Source organism: Orbicella franksi, chromosome 4, assembly GCF_964199315.1.
Source record: "Orbicella franksi chromosome 4, jaOrbFran1.1, whole genome shotgun sequence".
Classification (NCBI taxonomy): Eukaryota; Metazoa; Cnidaria; class Anthozoa; order Scleractinia; family Merulinidae; genus Orbicella; species Orbicella franksi.
The window spans coordinates 15,857,580-15,878,431 of NC_138148.1; the positions used below are offsets into that span (position 1 = coordinate 15,857,580).

Below are 20,852 nucleotides of genomic sequence, written 5' to 3' on the forward strand. Positions count from 1 at the left end.
AAAGCTGTTAATCTTCAACATATGTGAAATTTAAAGTGGAGTAATGTACAGCTCATGTAAAAGAAGCATCCGTCGGAACACAACCTGGTCAGCGATATATATAAGCTTAAAGCGGAACATACTTGAATTCGACACAGTCTTACTTCACTCAGACTGGAACAGCTTACGACGAAAATACTTAAGCAAAATTCCAACAGACGTAAACGCGTTGAGTTGTGGGCCAAAAACATGAAAAACTTCGGGAATTTTGGACGCCATTTCCCCCGCGCGACATCCGCAAAAATCCTCGCGGCATGTACGCGCGTGTGCCGCAGGCGATGGCGCAATTTGTTCTAAAAATAGAATTATTGCCCCATATCATGGGGACAACCCCAATACTAGAAATGGCGCGCGCTTACGGTCTCCTTCCCCGATTATGGCCCCTGGACAGGGTGAATGCTTGGGGCAATTATTTGTAGCCCTCTATAAAGCGCATTACGATCACATGGGGGCGCGGAGTTATGTGTCATTCTTCAGGGGGAAAGGACGTTGACAGAGCTCAGCCAATGCAGTACCCCAGGTTTCAGTAATATAAACGAGGGAGAGAAATTAAGCACTTAATGACTGGCCCCAAGGGAAACAGTGAATTTTGTTTCCCCGAGACCCTCAACATTGAGGTCGAGGGGAAACAAAACTCACTATTTCCCGCGGGACCAGTCGTTAAGTGTCTTGTTATACTTCCCAACTCAAAAAAAGAAAAAAAAAAGAAAAAATGCGAAGAAATCGTTTGCTTGACGGCGGCTGGCTCACAAGTTTGCCGCGGTTTCAAGGAGCACGACCTGATCACGTGCGAGTCGAAAGTTCAAGTCGTTGTTTCCCTTCGGAGTTACTGAATTTTGTTCGCCCTAGGGAGTTAGTGAGTTTTGACCCACGACACGTGACACGTTCTCCTCTAATCGAAAAACGTATTTGGGTTGGGAGGTATAACAAAAATGATTATTAACTAAGGGGCTTCGTGTTTACTTTACAACAACTTTACAAACTAAAATACATGTATGGACTTTCTCCCCTCGTACCGAGCTTCATATGGTCTTAAGTGAAAAAAAAAAAAAAAAAATGCGTTTATGCTTTTTTATTTCCCGGTTATATTGATAGAGCAATACGTTTCCATTTCCTCACAGAACCGACCCAGGAGCCAATGAATGCATCAAGCTCCACTATTGCAGGTAACCGGACCATTTTATTGAACTTCCTTTTCTTCGCGGTTAGTACATTGCCGTTTACCTTTAAAGTAAAGGTGTATCGTTCCTCAGACTTGGAGTTAGCCTCTGGTTGCTTCATCTAGACAGCATGAAACACGGATATTTTACAGTAACAAAACGTAGAAACGATTGAAAAATAAAACTGTCTCATTTATGTATGTTATTTGCCGGCTGGGAGGTCCGTATAAAAGATCCTAAAAGATTGAAGATTATTCGTTCACGAAAATAGATCAACACGACGATTCCGCCCGCCGTGAGGGGGCCGGAAGGATGGGAAAATTATATCCGCTACCGGAACCAATGAAATTGTAGTGTTTGTTAAATTCCGCCCGTCACAAACTGAGAAAGAAATAAATGGTATTATTGCATTGCCGTTTACTTTCATGATTAATAATATTTGTGTAGAATTTCCGAAATCGATATTTATGAAGGGAAGGAATGTCTGTATAGTAGGTATGTATCTGTTGGCGAAAAGAACATTTTTCGTGAAGTAATCATCATTCTTCAGACTTGGAGGTAGACTCAGGTTGCTATATCAGGACTGCAACCCGAGGCAGATATTTTAAAAATAAAAAAAGGCAAAAACCATTGAAAATTAAAACTTTCTTATTTATGGCAGCCCAGCACATTCATTGAATACTAAATCAGTAATCCGTTCTTCGCGTATCTAGCTTAAGAATGCATTTATATGTAGCTCTCATCATGCACCATTTCTACGAAATCAGTCAGGAATTTCTTTCAATGACACCAGAAACGACCTCATTGTCGAGATCAATAGCCTTAATAGTTAACCTTTTCTTTCTTGCCACAGCTCCAATAAAACGGATGTATCCCTACGGTCCTGGTTCTGGGGATTCTGAAGTTCCCAACACTTCTGAATATTCGTGGCGATGTTTTAAGATCGATGTCCCGGACGACGGCATGCAATTCTTCGGAAAACGTCACTACCATGCTTACGTATGTATACAGATATGCAGTTAAAGTAGCCGGAAATGATGACGATTCAAATGAAAAATGTACCTGCATGACACAAACAGACACTAGGTAGCTGGCTCTCTAAAAGTGCAAGCCCACCACCACGTCTCCAAGTTGGATTTGTTCCTCATAGTCCCAAATTTAACCCCTTGGCTTTGGCGTATAAATAAAGAAGTGACCAGCTTCCTGTCAGTTTTTATACCATAAATTATTTTTAAATTGAAATAGTTGTTTCATAGACATGGACCCAAAGGTTACCTTGCAAGGAAGATTAATTAACGAATAAAGAAGACGAAGCCGTGTATAACCGTTTTCTGTACTACTCTGTGTGGGGGCAGCGTGGCCAAGTGATCAGCGTGTTGGACTCGCAATCCAGCGGTTCTGGGTTCTAGTCTCGCTCTGACCACTACCTGGATTTGTTTCTCGGTAGCCCCGAGTTCAAATCATCGAGCACGCTTGTAAAGAGCCGACTGGTTTGCCTCCGACAAGTTGGGATTCTTAACAATGTTATGTTCGATTTGAATTATTTGTTTCAGTTATTTGCTAGGCCCCACTAGTACTTGTGCTATAAACATTGCCGAGAGTAAATAAAGGTTGTATATGTATATATATATATGTATTTTCTACTCTAAACATTTCTCTTAACCGTCTTATAAAATTAATTTAAAGGGCAAACAATAAATCACGATTGTTTTTTTGCTTTATACGTTTTTTGGTCAATCAAAATCCAAACTGTTTTATGACACCAGTTACTCCACAGGTTTCAAATATTGAGCATGAACTCTTTCAGATCTGCCGCAATGGATTGTTGCTCTTCGATTCAAAATGGCTTCCTTGGTGGCCATATAACTTTGGAGAACGCTGGTGGTTGAAAAAAAGGGCTATGCTGGCACCTTATTGGAGTTTGACTGATACATATTACTCTTTCGCGGGACACGGTGTGTCCAGAGTCTACTACCATAAGTATTCAGATTCTGATCCGGGTTCCTTTCACATGCTGAATACAGCCACATCAGATGTCAAAAGGCTCTTAATGGAACCTTTGCCGACAGACTTCCAAGCATCTTGGGTGCTGGTGACAACGTGGGAAAATTTACGGCCCTATCGCTATCCAGCAAGCATGGCAGACACTGTAAGAGTAAAAAAGAGTATCACACTCTCGAACAACGAAATATCATTTTATTTGTAGCCTGATCCATTTGTAACGACATTTGTTCAAGCGCTTGTGATGTTTATTTTTTAATCGTTCCTTTCAACTTCTTCTATTGGCTATTAGCATATATAATTTTAGAAAAAATGTAGTCTATTCCGCTTTCGTTGAAAAGACCTCAAAGATTCAACCTGAAGCTGAATTGCAAACTGACGCGGTAGATTGGCTGTTATCTTCATATGAATTATGAGCATCGAGCCCACGCAATTATAAAGACTGTAAGAGTCGTTTTAGGGCCATGTCATAAGTATGAAAGCATTATCGTGTGGAATTTCAGGCGGTGGAGGCAGAACGTTATAGTAGACTGACAACGGTCGGTTAAATGCATAAAAAATGTCGTCTCGTTGTATTTTCAGGGAAACACATTTCAGCTGGTGTTGATCACGGACGGTGTTTATTCCTTTGCGATGTATAATTACCCCAGCAATGGCTTGCAGTGGTCGGCTCCCACACAAAGGTATGTGACTGTTAATGTAGCAGGCAGTTAATAGGGCAAATGGCATTAGCAAATTAGATTCTTAATTATGTGCAGGAAATTAAGGACAACATCGTGAGCGCTCGTTATGGAAACGAATCACATCATTTGGAGGTTTGCTCATAATTTAAGACGCTTTCCAATACATGATGCAAGGGATAGCAATATCCTAATTGTTCATCGTCATCAATTGGTTAGCGTGCTATACACGTGAAATTAATGCCACATTCAAGGATTTATCAGCTTCAGCTGCTGTCTGTCTATCGTTAGAGAGCCACCGTGAAGCCAGATTGCACGCTTGCTAAAAATTCCTCAATGAGCTGTGCTAAGCTGTCGTGAACAAACTAAATGAAGTCATTTTAAGTGTTTTTAGGTAGCACATTGAATTTCACTCCTTCTTCTCTCCAGTGTTTCTTAGTAGACTCTTTTTTAAAACCACTGACCAGTAGATAAAGCGTTCATGGTCGCTCGCGGAGACGTTGATATTGATGTGAAGTGTAGCTGATTACCGCACGATACCATTTATTCACATTATGATTCGCTTTAGTTGTAATGTTTCTTATTCGTGTATCGTTTACATGGTCGACTTTGTTTTGTGACTCTAAGCTCACAGTGGTAAACCAATTCGATGTTGTTCAGTGGATGATGAATAAAGGCCTGTACACAGATTCATCGACTAATTACACCAGGACGTTAGGTTCAAAAGTGGACTCGCATTTTTCGATTGTAAGAGAAAGTGTACATGGTTCTTGTTTTGCAATTCGATTGTAAGGCAAACCTACGTGGCATAAATGATAATTTAGTGCGCAAAAATATTGCTTTTGTGCGGCTAGCATATGTTGACTTCGAAATCGAAATACCCGACGAATTCTCGAATGATTATTTAAAAGTCCCAGATGATTTCTTAAACACAAGAAACCATCAGGTAAACGCTGCATTTCAGTAAAAATTATGCGCGAATTAAAAAAAGTAATGAAAAAGTTTCCAGTTGAACATGTTTGGGTTTACTGTCCGTGAGAACTAAAAAGACTTCCCTGGCTTGCGTGTATCAGGAACAAACCAATACAGAAACAGAGACCAATAGGAAGAGGAAAAATAAAAGCTATGTGCCGGGGAAAAAGATGGGAAAGATGATTCTTAAACGAAATATGGACGTAACTTAAACGATCTTAGAGCTTTCAACCAAAACATTTTTTGGCAGCCTTGGTGACTGGTTGAAATATCCACGAAAACTGAAACAGCTAGAGAACCTAGACAGAACGAATAACATAAATAAGTTCAAGAAATGATACATGCAAGCTAACCCTGATGCTGGACAGCCATGGATGAGCAAGAGACTAACACAATACAAACTAAAATCAGTTAACATTTAAGCAGTGAAAAATTTAGCCTCTGAAGAAGAGCTTAAAAGGTTTTTTGTTTGCTCAGAAATATTTGATAATACCTATTCACATAATCATTTTTCTATTATTATAGTTCCCTTAAACTGATATATGTATTTTGTAAGGTAAACTTCCCATCGACGTCGACGTCATCAGAAATTTGGACCGATTTTTTTCCGTCGGCTTGTGCCTCAAACGCGAAGGGTGCAGGCCATATATCCCCAGAGAAAACAGATATCGGTGTCTTCAAGTACAAGCATGCATTTCATGTTACCTACACAGGAAACGAGACTTACATTACGTATAATAAAGCTCCTAAAATTGACTAACCAAAATACGGGCACTAACAAAGTGGTGCAATAAATTGTTAATAGCCGTACGTATCAAGCATGCGTCTTATCGCTCAAGTTGTTTTAAGATTGCAAATGTCTTGCAGATTGTACTATAGATATTACTACAATTCACGTGGTTTACCTGTGGTTGGCTGGAATGCTGGTGACAAGCAAGAAAACAAATATAACGTGCAACGGTAAGCTTATGCTGAACGACATCGAAGGCTTTGCTTCTTCTTTAAGAAGAGCTACAATTTATTGTACAATTTATCGTAGTTTAGTCAGACGTCCGATCGGTCGGCTAGATGTAGTGGCCCAATGACAGCCATAGTCACGTGAGAGAGATTCTCCTGTATTGTTATCAATTATCATAAACCTCTAGCCAATTTGTTTTTAATATTTTACATGCTGTTTTTTTCGACTAAAGGTCTGGCACTGTCAACATAGATACCATCGATGGTATAAGAGGCAACACTGACATGGTTGGAAAATGGTTCTTTAGACTTGAAGACTCTCGTGGGGAACGTAGCGAAAGGCAGGAATGTATAAAGTGGTTTAAAACGCAACCGGATCCTCGTTTTTTCACTGAATTCCTTGAGCCTTGTCCTTGCAGCTTCCGACAAGCCTGGTGGGATGAGAGGTTCACCGTGAACTGGAGAGACTGGCCAAGATTGTGTGGCTACTCTCAGTTTCCTTCAACGGATGGGTGGGGCCAAGAGTGTTGTTATTCTTCTCACTGGGAAAGCTGGGGTGCACTGCTTGTGGGAAATCCAGGAGGAGGTTCTGCGCATAGATATCACAAGCTAACACAGAAATGGAGGGCCAAACACGACTCGAGTGATGTTCTGGGTTATCAAAAGTGTTGCGTCAACACAGACATGTGTGATTTGTATTATAAAAGACGTCCCTCTGATGACTGTGGAAATTATGTGGTACCAGAATGGAGTAAGAATTGTTTCTCCGTATCTTGGGCGGATTAGTATATTTTATAAAAGAGGGCGATTCCAGTCACTTATTGAAGATAAATAATAGAACGGCTAATAGTACCTGTAAGCCTAACCATAATCTTGTTTTCAAACTCCAGCGTGCAAAAGTTCATAATAGCCGCATGTCTTGCCAACCAAATCTTTATTCGGTAGTTTTTCATTTTAATTTTATGAAAATTTGAAAATAAGGAAAGGTTTTAAAACTCGGACAAAGATTTACTTTGAATCTCCCCCAAAGCATCAGTATAATAATATGTCTTTATATTAGTAATTCAGAGAGTTTTTGTGTAATTGAGTATTTGCCCCTTTGTCTTGCTGTGCTGTATTTATAACCATTTACAAGTTTTTTTTTTCTCTCCTCCATCGTTTTATTTGCAGGTTGGCTTTGGGGCGATCCTCATTTTGTCACTCTTGACGGCAAGAACTACACCTTTAATGGTCTTGGCGAATACGTCATGGTAGATGCACGGAACGGGTTTTTTAAGTTACAGGCTCGAACGAAGCTAGCCAAAGGTGATGGAACAGCTACGGTCTTTTCTGCTGCAGCTGCGAAGGAAAACAATACAAGTGTTGTCCAGGTGGATTTAGAAGATGGAGGTCAGTTGTTCTTTATTTTCTTTCAAATTGTACTTGAAGAACAGTTTATTGTAGTTGACGTTAAAAGTAATTCTGAAGACAGATTGTGTTCTCCGAAAGGAGGTTTTCTTAGGCATTCATCTATACCCATATCGAAAGTGATAAACTAGTTTCAATGATATTATACTAGCTTTTGGAACAAGTGTCATCTTACACTTTTTACACGCTCGGTATGTTCCTTTTGTTAATCAGCTAGGAGTTCTTCTCTCAAATTCTATATGCAGAGCGTACGCTGGTTGTTAACAACAATGTGGTACATTTTTATAGTGCCTAAATCCAGTGTTTAATGGCGGAAGTCCCCTGATTGATGAGTGAATGAGTCGTGACTTAAAGGGTCACTGGTTAAATTGCACTCTAGCTAGTCTACATCACACCTCGATGAGACTAAATAGCATTCTTATTAGCCTAAGTAGCACTTTGTTTAGGCTGGATAGTGGCTCTAGTAACCTGACTGGCACCAGGTTAGCCGGAACAGCGCTATGGACAGCTTTAATAGTACTCCGATTAGCCTTAATAGCGCTCCATTTAGCCGGAATAGCGCTATGGTTAACCTGAATTACATTCAGAAAAGACTCTAGAAACCTGAAGTTATATTAGCTTGTTTGTGGTTGGCTTTGAATAATGCTAATGCTAACACAATATCAACTTGAAAGGCTCATTGTCTTACTGAGTAGCTCATGACATGCTCATGGACTTATTGGACTCATAAATACTTTGGTCTCCCAAAGGCGTTTTAATATAAAATATTGACTAACAAAAAATGCTATTTATAGAAAGACACGGTGTTAAAAACGGAATATATAAACAATAAACATGTTATTCAGAGATTAATATCCATGAATTACTGTGTTGTATTATGTGCTTGTGTTCTTTTGTTAACAGGGTTAAGCCTTTTGATTGACGGAAAGAACTTTAATTACACAAGTCTCACAAATGAATCTGTCACACTTAATGGCTCAGTTGCTATCGCCAGACCAGAGAACGATTCCTTTGTAAGGGCTTTCCCATCTGGAATATCAGTTACAGTGAAGGTGGTATCAGGGGCACTTTCAATTGTGTTCGCAGCGCCGAGAAGTTTCAAAAACCAAACGAAAGGTCTCTTGGGAACATGGAACGACGATCCTGAGGACGACTTCTTGACGCCTAATGGCACGATTTTGCCTTCAAACGCGAACGGCAAAGACATACATCATGATTTTGGTCTTCTCTGTAAGTTAATTTCACTACTTCTAATAGTTGCCACTGTTGTCAGTAATGTTTCTGAACCACTTAACAATGTATGCTTCAGTTATCATTCTTATGTGTTAGTTACTTTCAGCTCAATGCCGGTCTTAGCAACCATAACCTTTGGTACTTATTCAAAGTGTTTCAACAGGAGGGCGGGATGGGGAGTACCCCTTGAAGACAAACTGAGTCAATGGTATCGATACGAAAGAAACAGTTACCAATACCCATAAAAAAAAACAACAACCATAGCTATGGGTACCCACTCGAAATAAAGAAGCACTACTCGGTGTACATACCCAATCAAAATTGTACTAAATTTTTGTAGTTCGAGGTGTTCCAGTCTGAATATGAAGTAATTTTGTTACAGGATGAAGTACACGTAAGATTCCATGCATGCATGAAATGAGGTAGTTATGACTAGAACAGTATTTACATCGATGTTCCTCTCCTTAATTAAGGGCAAGTGGACAACATGAGCACACTTTTCACGTACAAACCAGGGGAAAACGTGGAAACTTTTACAAATGCTTCTTTTGTCCCCATGTTTCTGGAGGACCTGTACTTTGCAAACGACACATTGCACAAACAGGCAGAGGAGGCCTGTCAAGAAGACATAAATTGCCTTTTCGACTCCGCCTCAACAAATGATGTTTCCATAGGAGCAAGTACCAAGGCACTATCTTCGACACTTGAAGAGAAATCGTCTACTCTTAGTAAGCATTTACTTTTGAATCTCTTGTGACAACCTGCGCTATAACGCTGTACATCCTTCGTTATTGATCTTTTCAAGCGCTATTAAAAGTTTAGTCATAACTTCTTAGTAAATACGCCATGACTGCGAATTGTCAAATAAATCTAATGGTATCGGAAATTTGATCTTGCATTGGTAAAATTCCTTTACTGTGAGTTTTCATCTGTGTATCACATTCGTTCTAACGTACCCACCAACTCGCGCTCGTAGTTACATACAACTGCACCTACCTTTCCGCTACCAACCTACTCACCTTCCTACCTGGCCATCTTGCTACCTACCTACTTACTTACCTACCTACCTACCTACCTACCTACCTAACTACTTTCCTTCCTACCTACCTATCTAACTACGTTATTCAATGCTTCGTGGTTTAGAAAAATTTATCCATTTTACTCTTTACAGAAAACTATCCTCCACGGATTATGACAGATCTGTCACAAATCAACGTTACCGTAAATCAGAGTGTTAGTGTAACTGTGGTTGCAGAAGACCCTAATAACGACACCTTGAGCTTCTCCATCATTGGTGTTCTGCCGTCTGACGCTGTTTTGCTAAACAGTTCCAACTCTTTAACAATAACGTGGAATGGAGCTATGGAGCAGGCAAGATTAACAAAAACTGCTTTTGTTTCAAAAAGTGTAAATGTATTTATTCTATGTTTGATGTTCATCGTTGTAAAGGAGTTTAAGAAACCAGGACGCGACGCCGAGGACAACGTCGATTAAAAAGTGATTTTGTATTTTACCTACGAAGCTCGCGATGCTATAAAGTCATTTTCCTTTGTTTCTTAGTGACAAAACCATCACGAAATTGGATCTAGGACAGGGCGAAGCATTTGAAATGGAAAAAAAAAATAATTAGCCGTCATGGTTCATGTTTTCTGGACAACGCAGAATTTGGTCATTTCACGTTGTTGTTTTGTAGAGGATGGCAAAGAAATGTACCAAGAATTATAACGCACGCGCACAGCCATTGCCAGTTCTGCTCATTAAACCTTTTGTTTAGCGGCATTCCCTTTGCCGTTGCCGTCGTGGTTTTCTTAAACTCCCTAATTATGTGCCACGTGAGAACGGATTTGGATTTATACGAACCTTGCCTAAGATAAATATTGTTTTTGCAGATTCACATCGAATTTGTGGTAAAAGACAGCCAGGGGGCAATAGCATTTTTGAGGCCAATCATCAACCTTTGCGCTTGCCTTAACAACGGTCTTTGCTATCAGTCTACCGACAACAGAAATTCAACACAAAACAATGAGATTAACGTGCTTCAATGTGAATGTTTAAATGGGTATACAGGAACATCCTGTGAAAGTGATCTTGACGCGTGTGAAGCAAATCTTAATCCGTGCTACCCTGGCGTATCATGTGTTGATCTTCCTCCTCCAGCAAACATATCCGGCTATAAATGTGGACCTTGTCCGAGCGGTTTCACAGGAGATGGATCCAAATGTGAAGGTTAGCCTCATCGTATTTAATCCAAATATCCCTCTTGCGTTTGGTTTCTTGAGACAAAATCAATATAGTTCTTTTCCGGGAGAATGGAAGTAAATTTACAGACTCATGGAGTTCGACCTCTTTCTAATGTTCATTGAATATATCCTTTCAGTGCAGCCTGGCAATTGGTTGCTCGGTTAGCTAGTTTGCATTTTCCCTATTTTTATCAGTTACTCTAGTCTTTGCAGTCGGAACCTCTTGCAGGCGACCACCTCTCACACGCAACGGCGACCACTCAGAGCTTGTAATTATTTGAAACTTTTCCCTGTAGGCGTTCACTTGAGCAACACTTTAACGATCAATGCTATCCTAACGTAAGAACTTGTTCTATTTATGATATTCGTTGTTTGCCATATAGAAATCACCATTGGCTTAGTATAACTTTTCTACCCTGTGGGTACTATATGCAAGAGGGGAAAAATGATACCAATATTAGAAATGTTGCCGTTAGTTTTAAGATATTGCTTTCTAATTGTGCTATACCTTTCGTTGCAGATTTTGATGAGTGTTTAAACAGTGGTCCGAGTGAATGCAAACAAATCTGTATCAATACACCAGGCTCGTTCGTATGTGATTGTTACAAAGGGTATCTACTCAATATCGACCAACGCACTTGTGACGGTTGGTGTTATCCAATATCTTAGATATTTTGCCATCAGAAGTACTTGATCAGCAATCTGTTTCACATCGTGTGTCTCTGTGTATGTAATAAACGGCTTTGTCGAAATAATTTTAGAAGCAGAAAGGAAAAGAAACGAAACGTACGCTCAATACTTTCTTTCCTTGTTCGTTAATTTTTCCTCACGCAGAATTCTTTTTCAGTTCTTTCCCCTGCCAACAACAAAAGAATCTATGACAGGCAATCAATGGCTTCGACCTCGTACAACACGCCCAACCCTGTCCTGTCGACAGTGCACTGTCACAGCATTGATAATTACGTTTGTTTCCCAACTTTTAGATATAAACGAGTGCGTCCCTGCTAGTGACTGTATGCACAAGTGTAAAAACTTTGATGGTGGATACAACTGTAGTTGTGATGATTTCTTCAAGGTGGATCCTGTAAATTCCAAGAACTGCATACGTACGTATATTTTAATCTAGTTTTTAAAATACTACACTTTCGATGGGAGGTATATTCCTTAACGCATTACGACAACAAATTAATAGGTAGACGTCTACGAAACGTTATGGGGAAAAAAACAATGAGTGTTACACAGAACGTTTTACTGCATTATACGTTTTTCTTCAACGGAATGTATTCCTCTTGTATGGATACAACTGGAATCTATCAAGCCGAGGCAGCAGTTCCAGAGCAACACATGCACATTTGGGTTAAAGGTTTGGGAACAAACTTTAAATAATCATACTAATCAATGATTTCTATTATTACAGCGGAGTCTCCATGTCAGGACGGGAATCATGACTGTCAGCACATCTGCTTTCTCAGCTTAAACAATATTCAGAACTGCGCTTGTAGACGGGGATATCTTCTCGCCGATGATGGAAAAACGTGTAAAGGTGCGAATAAGCGAATAAGAGTTTTCCTTGCTAATAACTCAATGAATAAAATAAATATTTTTTATTGACCACTTCACCAATGAGGTTTTTTATGGCCAATGGAAACAAATGTTGAAAAAGTAATGCAATTAAAAAAAAACGTGGTTAAAGATCACAACTGGCAGGATGCAGGCCCGTTGGCTATTTGCAATCGTTATCCAGGGGCTGAACTAGGAACTACTGAGAACAACACCAGCTAGTGGTACATGGTCAGATAGGGACTTGAACCCGCGACCTCCGGATTTCAAGTCCGACGCCCTAACCTTTCAGCTCCACTTCCTTCACAGAATGTTCTGCCCAAGTAAGTATGTGAAAAAACCATGTACATTGTTATTTAATCGACTCGTCAGGAGGATAAAGTTTATTAGGAAGTTTGATCTCAAAGTTTAACCTACCAAGCTTCAACATTTGGATTAGCAACGAACTTTGGATTTAAAATGGCGGTCAAGCCCACTATTTTGCCGGCCCAGAAACAAGTCTCTGGTTAAGGAATTTTACCCTATATATCTCTTTACATCTTTGACGACTCCCACTGAAAATTTAAATAAAGAATCGGTTCATGCTTTGCGTGCGTATATCGAGTTATGGATGCACGCGTGAAGTTTGGAGAGCATGAGAGAAGCGTAAGAGTTGCTCGAGGCCCAGCCGAGAACAACTCTAGCTTCTTGAGTGTTCTACAAAGTTCCCAAGTGCATCCATAACTCGATATACGCACAGCTAAAAGCACGAACCAATTCTTTTATAACATAGCGACAGCAACTTTTGCGCTAACAGATTTTTAGTTGTTCTCACAATGTGAGACAAAGGATCCTATTGGTCGGTTAAAAACATTTCACAATCATTTGAGCAACAGTTGAACGAAAGCGCTTCATCTGGTTTCTAAAATTGTCAATGGAAAACTCGCTTCTTCGAATTAATGAAAATGTAGGCAAACAAAGTCAAAAATACTCAATTACAATGTAGACGAACAAAGTCAAAACACTCAAGTTTTTAGTAAGCATCTTAACTTGGCAAAAGTCAAAGGCTCGAAGGTTTGAATTGTTCAGAATGATGTTTGCTCTACTGATTTAACAAAAGGAACCTTCAGCTTAACTCGAAGGAACTTTGCAGCTAAAATAAAACTGCGCGCGTCACATTATTTACTCAGGGCCGTGCGTAAATAGAGGATTTTACCATGATGGCTCAATAGGTATTAGAGAGGACCAGCTCGCGCGCTATGTTACAATAAGCTTCTGGTTATAATCATTATAAAACAATAACAAATTTTTTTCCAGTATTTTATTTGTTCCTTTGTTCTTTTTGCTCCCTTTAGATAATGATGAATGCGCAACGGATGAAAACAGGTGTAACCAAAAATGCAACAACACAGAGGGAAGCTACTTGTGTTCATGTGTAAACGGCTTTAGACTGGACACTGACAACGTCACATGCATAGGTAGGGATTAGAGCAAAGAAAAGAAAAATGGTGCTGCCGACAATAAAAGCGTGGTAAATAGACATGTTTGCTATTAACGGAACGTTCCAGCTGAACGTTGCTGCAATATGTAAGAATTAACACTAACTTCCACATCAAGAAGTAACAATTAGCGTCACAATTGCCTGTAAATACTAAAGGAAGAATGATGCCGTTCACTTTTCATGAAATCTTTTGTTTTGGTTTAGACATCGATGAGTGCTTGGAATGGACATTTCAGTGTTCGGACGCCTCGCAGCGCTGCGTGAACACCCAAGGTTCTTACAAATGTAAATGCGAAGATGGACTTTACTGGATTAACGAGACTTGCAAAGGTGAGAGCTTTGGCTCTGAAGTTTTGGTCTAAAGACCGACAACTTCGGTCGACCCATCGATCGAATGTAGGCCGATGTATCGACCGACACACGGACCGCATGTTGACCGATATCGTCGGCCGATAGTCGACCGACTTATGCCTTAAGTACATATCGCATAAGAATTGGAAAAGTCGGACGTTAAAAATTCTATACCAAGCCAATGACTAGAATGCCCTGTATAGTTCAGAAAATCTTAAACCGAAGTCAACGATGAACTAAAATTCCTAGTGCGAAATTGATTTTTCTCGCTAATCGGTGTCTCTTCTCGGGTCATACAGTAATTAAATACTTAATACTATTAACTATTTTTGAAAGCTTATAGGCGTTTTCGGTTCTTTCTTTCTGAAGGTCTCGGTAAAGGTGAAGAACCACCGCCTCCACCACCAGCACCGACTCCAAGAAAGCCATCTCTTGAGGAAACACTTCAATCAGTTATCATCACTTTGGAGGGGCTTAGTGCTAGTCAGGTGCTTTCTTTTAATCCCCAATAACATATATAATATGGTTTATTTGAAATTGTGATAAATTTATTACTTCATAGGGATGTGTGGAATGGACGACGATGTATTTTTAAAATAACTGAAAAAAATCAAATCGTCAGGAATTTGGTAAAGGTCGCACAGAAAGCTCTAACTAGAGACCTTTTCAGGCTTCAACGTGATTCAAAACCTCCAAGGCCTTAAAAAAGAAGTCTAAAAGAAGAATCATGATTCACGTTCTATTCCGGCGAAGCCAAGTCTGTAATTTCTGAGCTGAATAATAACCAGAAATTTCTGCAGAGCATTTGGAGTTATCTCTCATTTATGTAATCATATATAAATATCGCAACTAGTAAGCGCAAGGACTGAAGTAAGTCGGTAATAAGGAATAAGCAAGGAGCTTAGAGATAGACGAGTCATTAAGTTTGCAGTTGATATTCAGTGATTTTCTCGCCTTTACCAATTCTTTTAGTGGAACTTACCTAAAGAGGAAGATTTCAAGGGAGCTGTTGCAGATTCCGTTACTACTTTCTGTGCAAATGTTGGGGATTGCATAACTGAAAGGAACCGACAAAGGTTTTTATACAATCGTGATTTAGTCTATGTGCGTTTTCATTGCGTAATGCCGGAACTGATTTGAATATTTTATCCTTATTCAGTACAGTCTCGTAATAAGTAAAACTACAAAGTAACCTAGCTATATGGAGATTTACCGGGCTTTAGTAATAAAATTAAATGATTCGGTTTGGTAAAGGTTTTGCACAGTGCATCAATTACTGACGGCCCTTTTTTCTGGACCGTGAAAAGCAAATGTTCAGTCGGTAAGGCCAATCATAAATTTCTATACGAACCTATGCTGTCTGGGCTAATGCACTGACACAGACGACTATGCAGGCTAATAATGTCTACTCGAGAAAAAAGAGTCTCAAGCCGTCGAGTTTTTTCGGGTGTCCGTAGCATAAAGCAACAAAGTGGATTTCTACGTAAGTCCATCATAGAGTCCACTCAAGTTTCTGCAGGTACCCATTTATACACTTAAGTGGTGAGAAGCGTTTGTTAAAGAGCGCAACGCAGTGACCCTGGCATGTTCCGGAACCCTGACAGCTCGATTTGGAGTCCAGTGCACTAACCAAGAGGCTCCCCACTTTCTAGGGACACTTATTAACGTTGTATCTCAAATGACAATACCGACCACTGACTAAAAAAAATCTTTTTGTTTGGTTTTTAGGAGAGCGTTGGACTACATCATTTTTACGTCTGATCAAGTCCACCTTCTTCCAGGATTTCCAGAACAAGATGTTCATCCTCTACGGATTCGCCTCGCGATTTATGTCCAGTTTCCTCCAGGAGTGGCTCAAGACTCCAGTACCACCCTGACCAAGAACACATTGCTTACTGTCATCAGTGAATCTCGTGAAAAGCTGGAGAAGGCACTGAACGTGACCATAATAAACATAACAGCTGCTTTCTTTGACGCTTCCACGGAGGGCAGTTCCACAGTGACTCCACCCGTCTATCGTGAGAAAACGATGAAGGACTATTTCATTATTGGAGGCGCAGTAGTTGGATTCCTTTTTGTTGTCGTACTCTCTGTTTTAATCTTGTGCAAGTACGTCCCTTCACAGTTTTATAACCTTAAAGGACAAACAGCGTCATGTCATGTCATGTCAAATAGGTCACGTAAATTAGACGTTTCCGGCGTAACCGTTCTTCAGTATTTTGAACATACCGAAGAAGGCCCAAGCCTAAAACGTCTGGTTTACACGAGCTACGTTACACTTAAGGTGGCTGGTACCAGTTTTCTCGCGCGGGGAGTAGATCACCATCGTGCGTCACGTGTGAGTAACACGCACGATAGGGGCGCGAGATTTAAAACCGGAAAAACCAAACAAATATGGCGTCGCGCGGCTTTTTTCGCGCAAGGTCACTTTTGTAGTGTTGGAGGCGAAATTCGCATAATTGCTAGAACAACGTTAGTCAATTCTGTGTATTTAAGAAAAATTGTTTCGGGAATTCAATGTTTCCCAAATAGCAAAGGCAGCTCGATCGATCGTGACAGCCACCGGGAGCGTATAAAGGACTCGCAAAACATAACAAATCTACCCAGAATTTGTGTAAAAATCCTACAGAGTAAGCACAGGAAGTTGTATTTAACGACAACTGCAACTGTAAATGATGTTTTAGCAGCAAACAAAACAAAACGCCTGTTCGGAGCCCGCTCGCCCGCGCGGGCACTCGAAGCAGTCAGCGGTAGTCAAAACAGCTCATGAGCAACTGCTGATCTTACAAAGTCTGGATTTTTGAATGCGTGTCTACGAGCGTGGGAATAACGGAACCCGCTAAGGCTTTTACATGAAAACAAGCCCTTTTTATTGTTTCAATATAATATTATTATTGAGAGGAAACGTCACAAAAAAAAAATAAAAAAAATTCTACGGAAGGAAATTTGCACTTTGTGCAAATTGTCGTTTTTCCAAGTTTACAAGAAATCGGCTCTGTAAAATTATTTTAAAATTGTTGTGCATTTTCATTTTCAGATGATACAAGCTATTGATTAAGAAAAACTCGGGGTCTCCAGGTTAATTTTTTAGTTATTAGTGACATAAGTGAAAAATCAGGTCTGGAAAATCCTTTTGGAATGTTGCCATGGTAACTGCTGACGACAAAATAACAGCTGTTTTAGGTCAAGTATAAATTATATAATCCAAACCTACAAAAATATTTCAGTGGCCCTGGTCTGCCTTTTTGTTCTATTCTTGAAAAGTTATGAGCCGTCAAAATCCTGAAAACTGGTACGAGCCACCTTAAAAGAGCTTTTGCAGTCTCAAGGTGTTTTAGTGCAGTTTTGATGAACCATAAAAGCCCAACGTTTTTAAAACTCTTTTGAAAATAGTTCCCAGGTGTTTTCCCTTTCTCTAATTACTGCTTTCTTAATTGTTTTACCATTGCATGTTGTACTTGAACAAATTTACAACTTAATAAACAGCCAAAATGCCGAGTGGTTAGGATAGACTGGGCACTAGTAGGTTTAATGACGTTTTTCTCAAAATCAACCGGTATGATCCTACCTTAAAGTTAGCAATTGGCTCTAGTTAAACATTCGTCCAAAGTGAAAGAAAAATCGATAAAGCAGATTATTTGAAAACAAAGACTTTTTCAAAAAAATGGCTCTGAACGCGATACACTCGAAAAACTTAACTGTGAAAATTTCACCATAGCTTTTACGGTAGGTTTTCAATTGGTTAATTGTTTTTACAGCCTTGTGCGGGAATTGAATAGCGCATGTCCTTTATTTAAGTGCGCGCTCATGTGACGCCAGGCATCGCGTGCGAGAAAATTAAAACTCTTTTACCAGTTGTTTATCTTTCTGTTCTTTTTAGTCATAAAATCGGTCCTAACCACCCCCCTACAACGACTGCAGAGAGGCCCAAATGTACCTTAAAAGATGGTCCTCACAACTAAAAAATGACTCATTTTTCATTTTTCCTAGTAAAACAGATTCGCCAAAAATATTTTTAGATTGAAATATTGTATTAATTAACCTGTTTGGAATGTTGTAGTGAAGTGCTATTTCTTAAATTATTGTCTTCGCCATATCATTTGCATTTTTTAGGTGTTGCTTTCCAAGATAAGTTTTTCCGAAAGAAGGAAAGGCTGCTCATAAGGATGGTGAGGCGGTAGAGTTGGATGAATGCTACATGTACAAACACCAGGTTGAAGGAGATCTAGGTTATACCAACGAGCAAGTCCTTAACAATGATGAAGATGCTAACAACGAGTAGCATCTTCTAAAGAAGTTTGGATTGTTTTTTTTTCTTTAAGTTGTTTGGATTGTAGTTAGAGTCGTGCGGCTAAGTTAGAATTCATGCCCTAGAAGTTGTTGCTTTAAATCTTAGAGTGTTTGAGACGAACAAGACAACATGACGTGTCAATGGCGAGCTATCACTTTATTTCAGTTTATTTCGAGTTATCAGCTATCCTCAAAACGCTACCTGATCAGCAAGCTTTAATTCATCTTTCTCGTGACCGTAATCCGAAAACGTACAGATTCCTGATATAATAACGTACACATTTATAGTAACTAAATACAACGTGTTTTAGGTAACCTTTTGTTAGGGCCGGATCGTACTTGCGGACAAGTCTGGTACATTTGGTGGGTTTTCTCAGCTGATCACTGCATCAGTTGGTGCAAACACAAGTGCGCCTTACAATTTTTTAAAGGTAAATAACTAGAAGCAGATTTCCTATGATCGGTCCCCATCACACTCTGTGATGCATTGTGTTATCTTCAGTAAAAAAATTGTGACTAATTTCGCCGAACAAAACTTCAAAAAGGGCCGTCCTCGCGCGATTGCTCATTTTGTTTTATATGGGAATTAGCGCAACCCCAGCACTAAGGAAGGATGTTTTAAAGCTAAAGCTAACAAGATTTGGATTACTTTTCTCCTGAAAGTGCAGTGAGAAGACATAAATTGTTTTACAATGGTTGATTGTTCTCGTGAATCTGCTGTGGTAATGCACGAAGGCTGTGGGAACCTTATGAATAACTTTTTAGATTTTTGTGATTGTGATCGACAGCTGTTCATACCAAAACCCAGAATTTCTTGCTTTGCACAAAACGGTTAAGAAATGCACGTTTACGCCAGTAGCACACGCAAAGTTATTGTACTAGTAAATATCAGCTTTTGTCGCTTTTTGTTTCTCCTCAAGCCGATGATGTCTCGGCTGACAACTCTATTCAATGATTTCCTTGAAAAAGGAAGGAAATATGAGAAAACCTGTTCACAAGTGCGATCCTTGACCGTTTGGTGTCGCAAATTTTCAACAGTACTAAACTTGTTGCTAAGTAACTGGAATATGATTCCCTTTGATATCTATAAATAACTAGAAACCTTCGTGAAACTCAAGAGAGGCGGCCCAAAATTTGCAAATGAAGTTTTTTCACAGCTATGAAAATCTCTCTGCGGGTTTGCATTAAAGTAAGTTCAGCTGGTCGGTGATTGCGGTCGATAGATAGGATGATTGTGATGATTTTAAACTGTACCCGCTGAGTTAGTTAAGATACCTGCGTTAGAGAGGACGCAGAGTTTTGAAGAAATTGTACTGCAAACCAGCGTCATTGACACGGAAGTACTTGTTCAAGAAGGCAGCGGGTGAGACAGAGATTTACCTATGTTCGTCCTTGCCTTACGATTGAACTTCTAAATAGTTCACATATATTAATTTGTGTTTGCGATTTGCTTTACATATTAGCGAACCGAGGTTTACGTTTATTCTTGCTTGTTAACGCGTGCAGGTAGTTGGCTTAAGTTGCCTTCTTCAGTTTCAAATATATTTCATCTTTCATGGGTTGATTGAACGGTCTTAGAATTTTGATAGTTTTTGTTTTTTTTTTCTGTGTTGCTATGGTTCAAAAACTTGACAGCTAACTTTCAGTTTTGATACGGTCTCGTCAGAGACCCTATATAGGACAAATGTAGATTTAAATAAATAATGAGTTAAGGTAGCTCTCGACAGGAGTGACTGTAGGATAACACTTCGATCTTTGTACCCTATCGTATCTTTTTGGTAAGAAAGTATATCAGACGAATTTGGGGCAGCCATGTTTATAGTTTGGCGAGAAGAATTTGAGCTAAGGAGAGACTAAATGAGCCTCTATTTTGCCGACCAAACCATTTAGGTACAATTAGATATTTACCGTACTCCAAATTCCACCATGAAAGTAGCCATACCAGGTCAGTGGCTTGATATCACGGGATATCAGAGCAAACGACAAGGATTCTGAATTTGCTAATTGCGAATTGAGGTACGTTAAATGACGTAAACGACGTAATTTTACCTACAGATACTTAAAAGCTATTGTAACCATCGCTTTTAATCAAATTCTTAGATAGCTTTAATAAACGATTTTGGAGCCATGTAGTCTTTACGCATTTGCAATAGCCTTTTATTTGTTTTTATGAATAAATAATACCAGGTATTTTATGCTTCAAGTTTTCATAGCGGGTAGGCAGGTAATATCATTGTAAACATTTTGGATGCTTTATTAAAAAAGAAAGAAAAGATAAACTGGTGAGAAGTTCGTTCTTATTAACCAGGAAATGACGAATGAGGAATTAGCGTGAAAGACAATTCATCGAAAGGCATTTCGTCTCGACCTTCCAAAGTTCTAAACCAATCGCTAGCATGCCCTTTGAGATACAATGGAAGTCCCAAAACTAAATTGGATCCACTTATTTCATTAAAAAGTGAGGCACGTTCATCATTTTCTA

General features: G+C 39.5%; 1 protein-coding gene across 1 annotated transcript; it reads left to right on the forward strand.

Moving 5' to 3' along the window:
• The first annotated feature begins 1,575 nt into the window (after positions 1-1,575).
• On the forward strand, positions 1,576-17,530 carry LOC145484876 (mucin-like protein). The gene is made up of 18 exons (XM_081463509.1): positions 1,576-2,198; positions 3,007-3,348; positions 3,783-3,883; positions 5,720-5,812; positions 6,043-6,560; positions 6,980-7,198; positions 8,120-8,446; positions 8,923-9,177; positions 9,621-9,820; positions 10,339-10,675; positions 11,210-11,335; positions 11,673-11,795; positions 12,107-12,232; positions 13,584-13,706; positions 13,934-14,059; positions 14,450-14,568; positions 15,053-15,156; positions 15,809-17,530. Exons 1-18 carry the CDS (start codon positions 1,920-1,922, stop codon positions 16,848-16,850), a joined length of 4,560 nt encoding a protein of 1,519 aa, XP_081319635.1. The 5' UTR covers positions 1,576-1,919; the 3' UTR covers positions 16,851-17,530.
• The last annotated feature ends 3,322 nt before the right edge of the window (positions 17,531-20,852 follow it).

Bases quoted from the DNA above. Each gene is read 5' to 3' on its own strand.
- LOC145484876 (XM_081463509.1), top strand. From the start codon at position 1,920: ATGCATTTATATGTAGCTCTCATCATGCACCATTTCTACGAAATCAGT. The intron at 12,233-13,583 runs GTGCGAATAAGC...TGCTCCCTTTAG, and splicing joins TGATGGAAAAACGTGTAAAG to ATAATGATGAATGCGCAACG. The intron at 14,060-14,449 runs GTGAGAGCTTTG...TTCTTTCTGAAG, and splicing joins GATTAACGAGACTTGCAAAG to GTCTCGGTAAAGGTGAAGAA.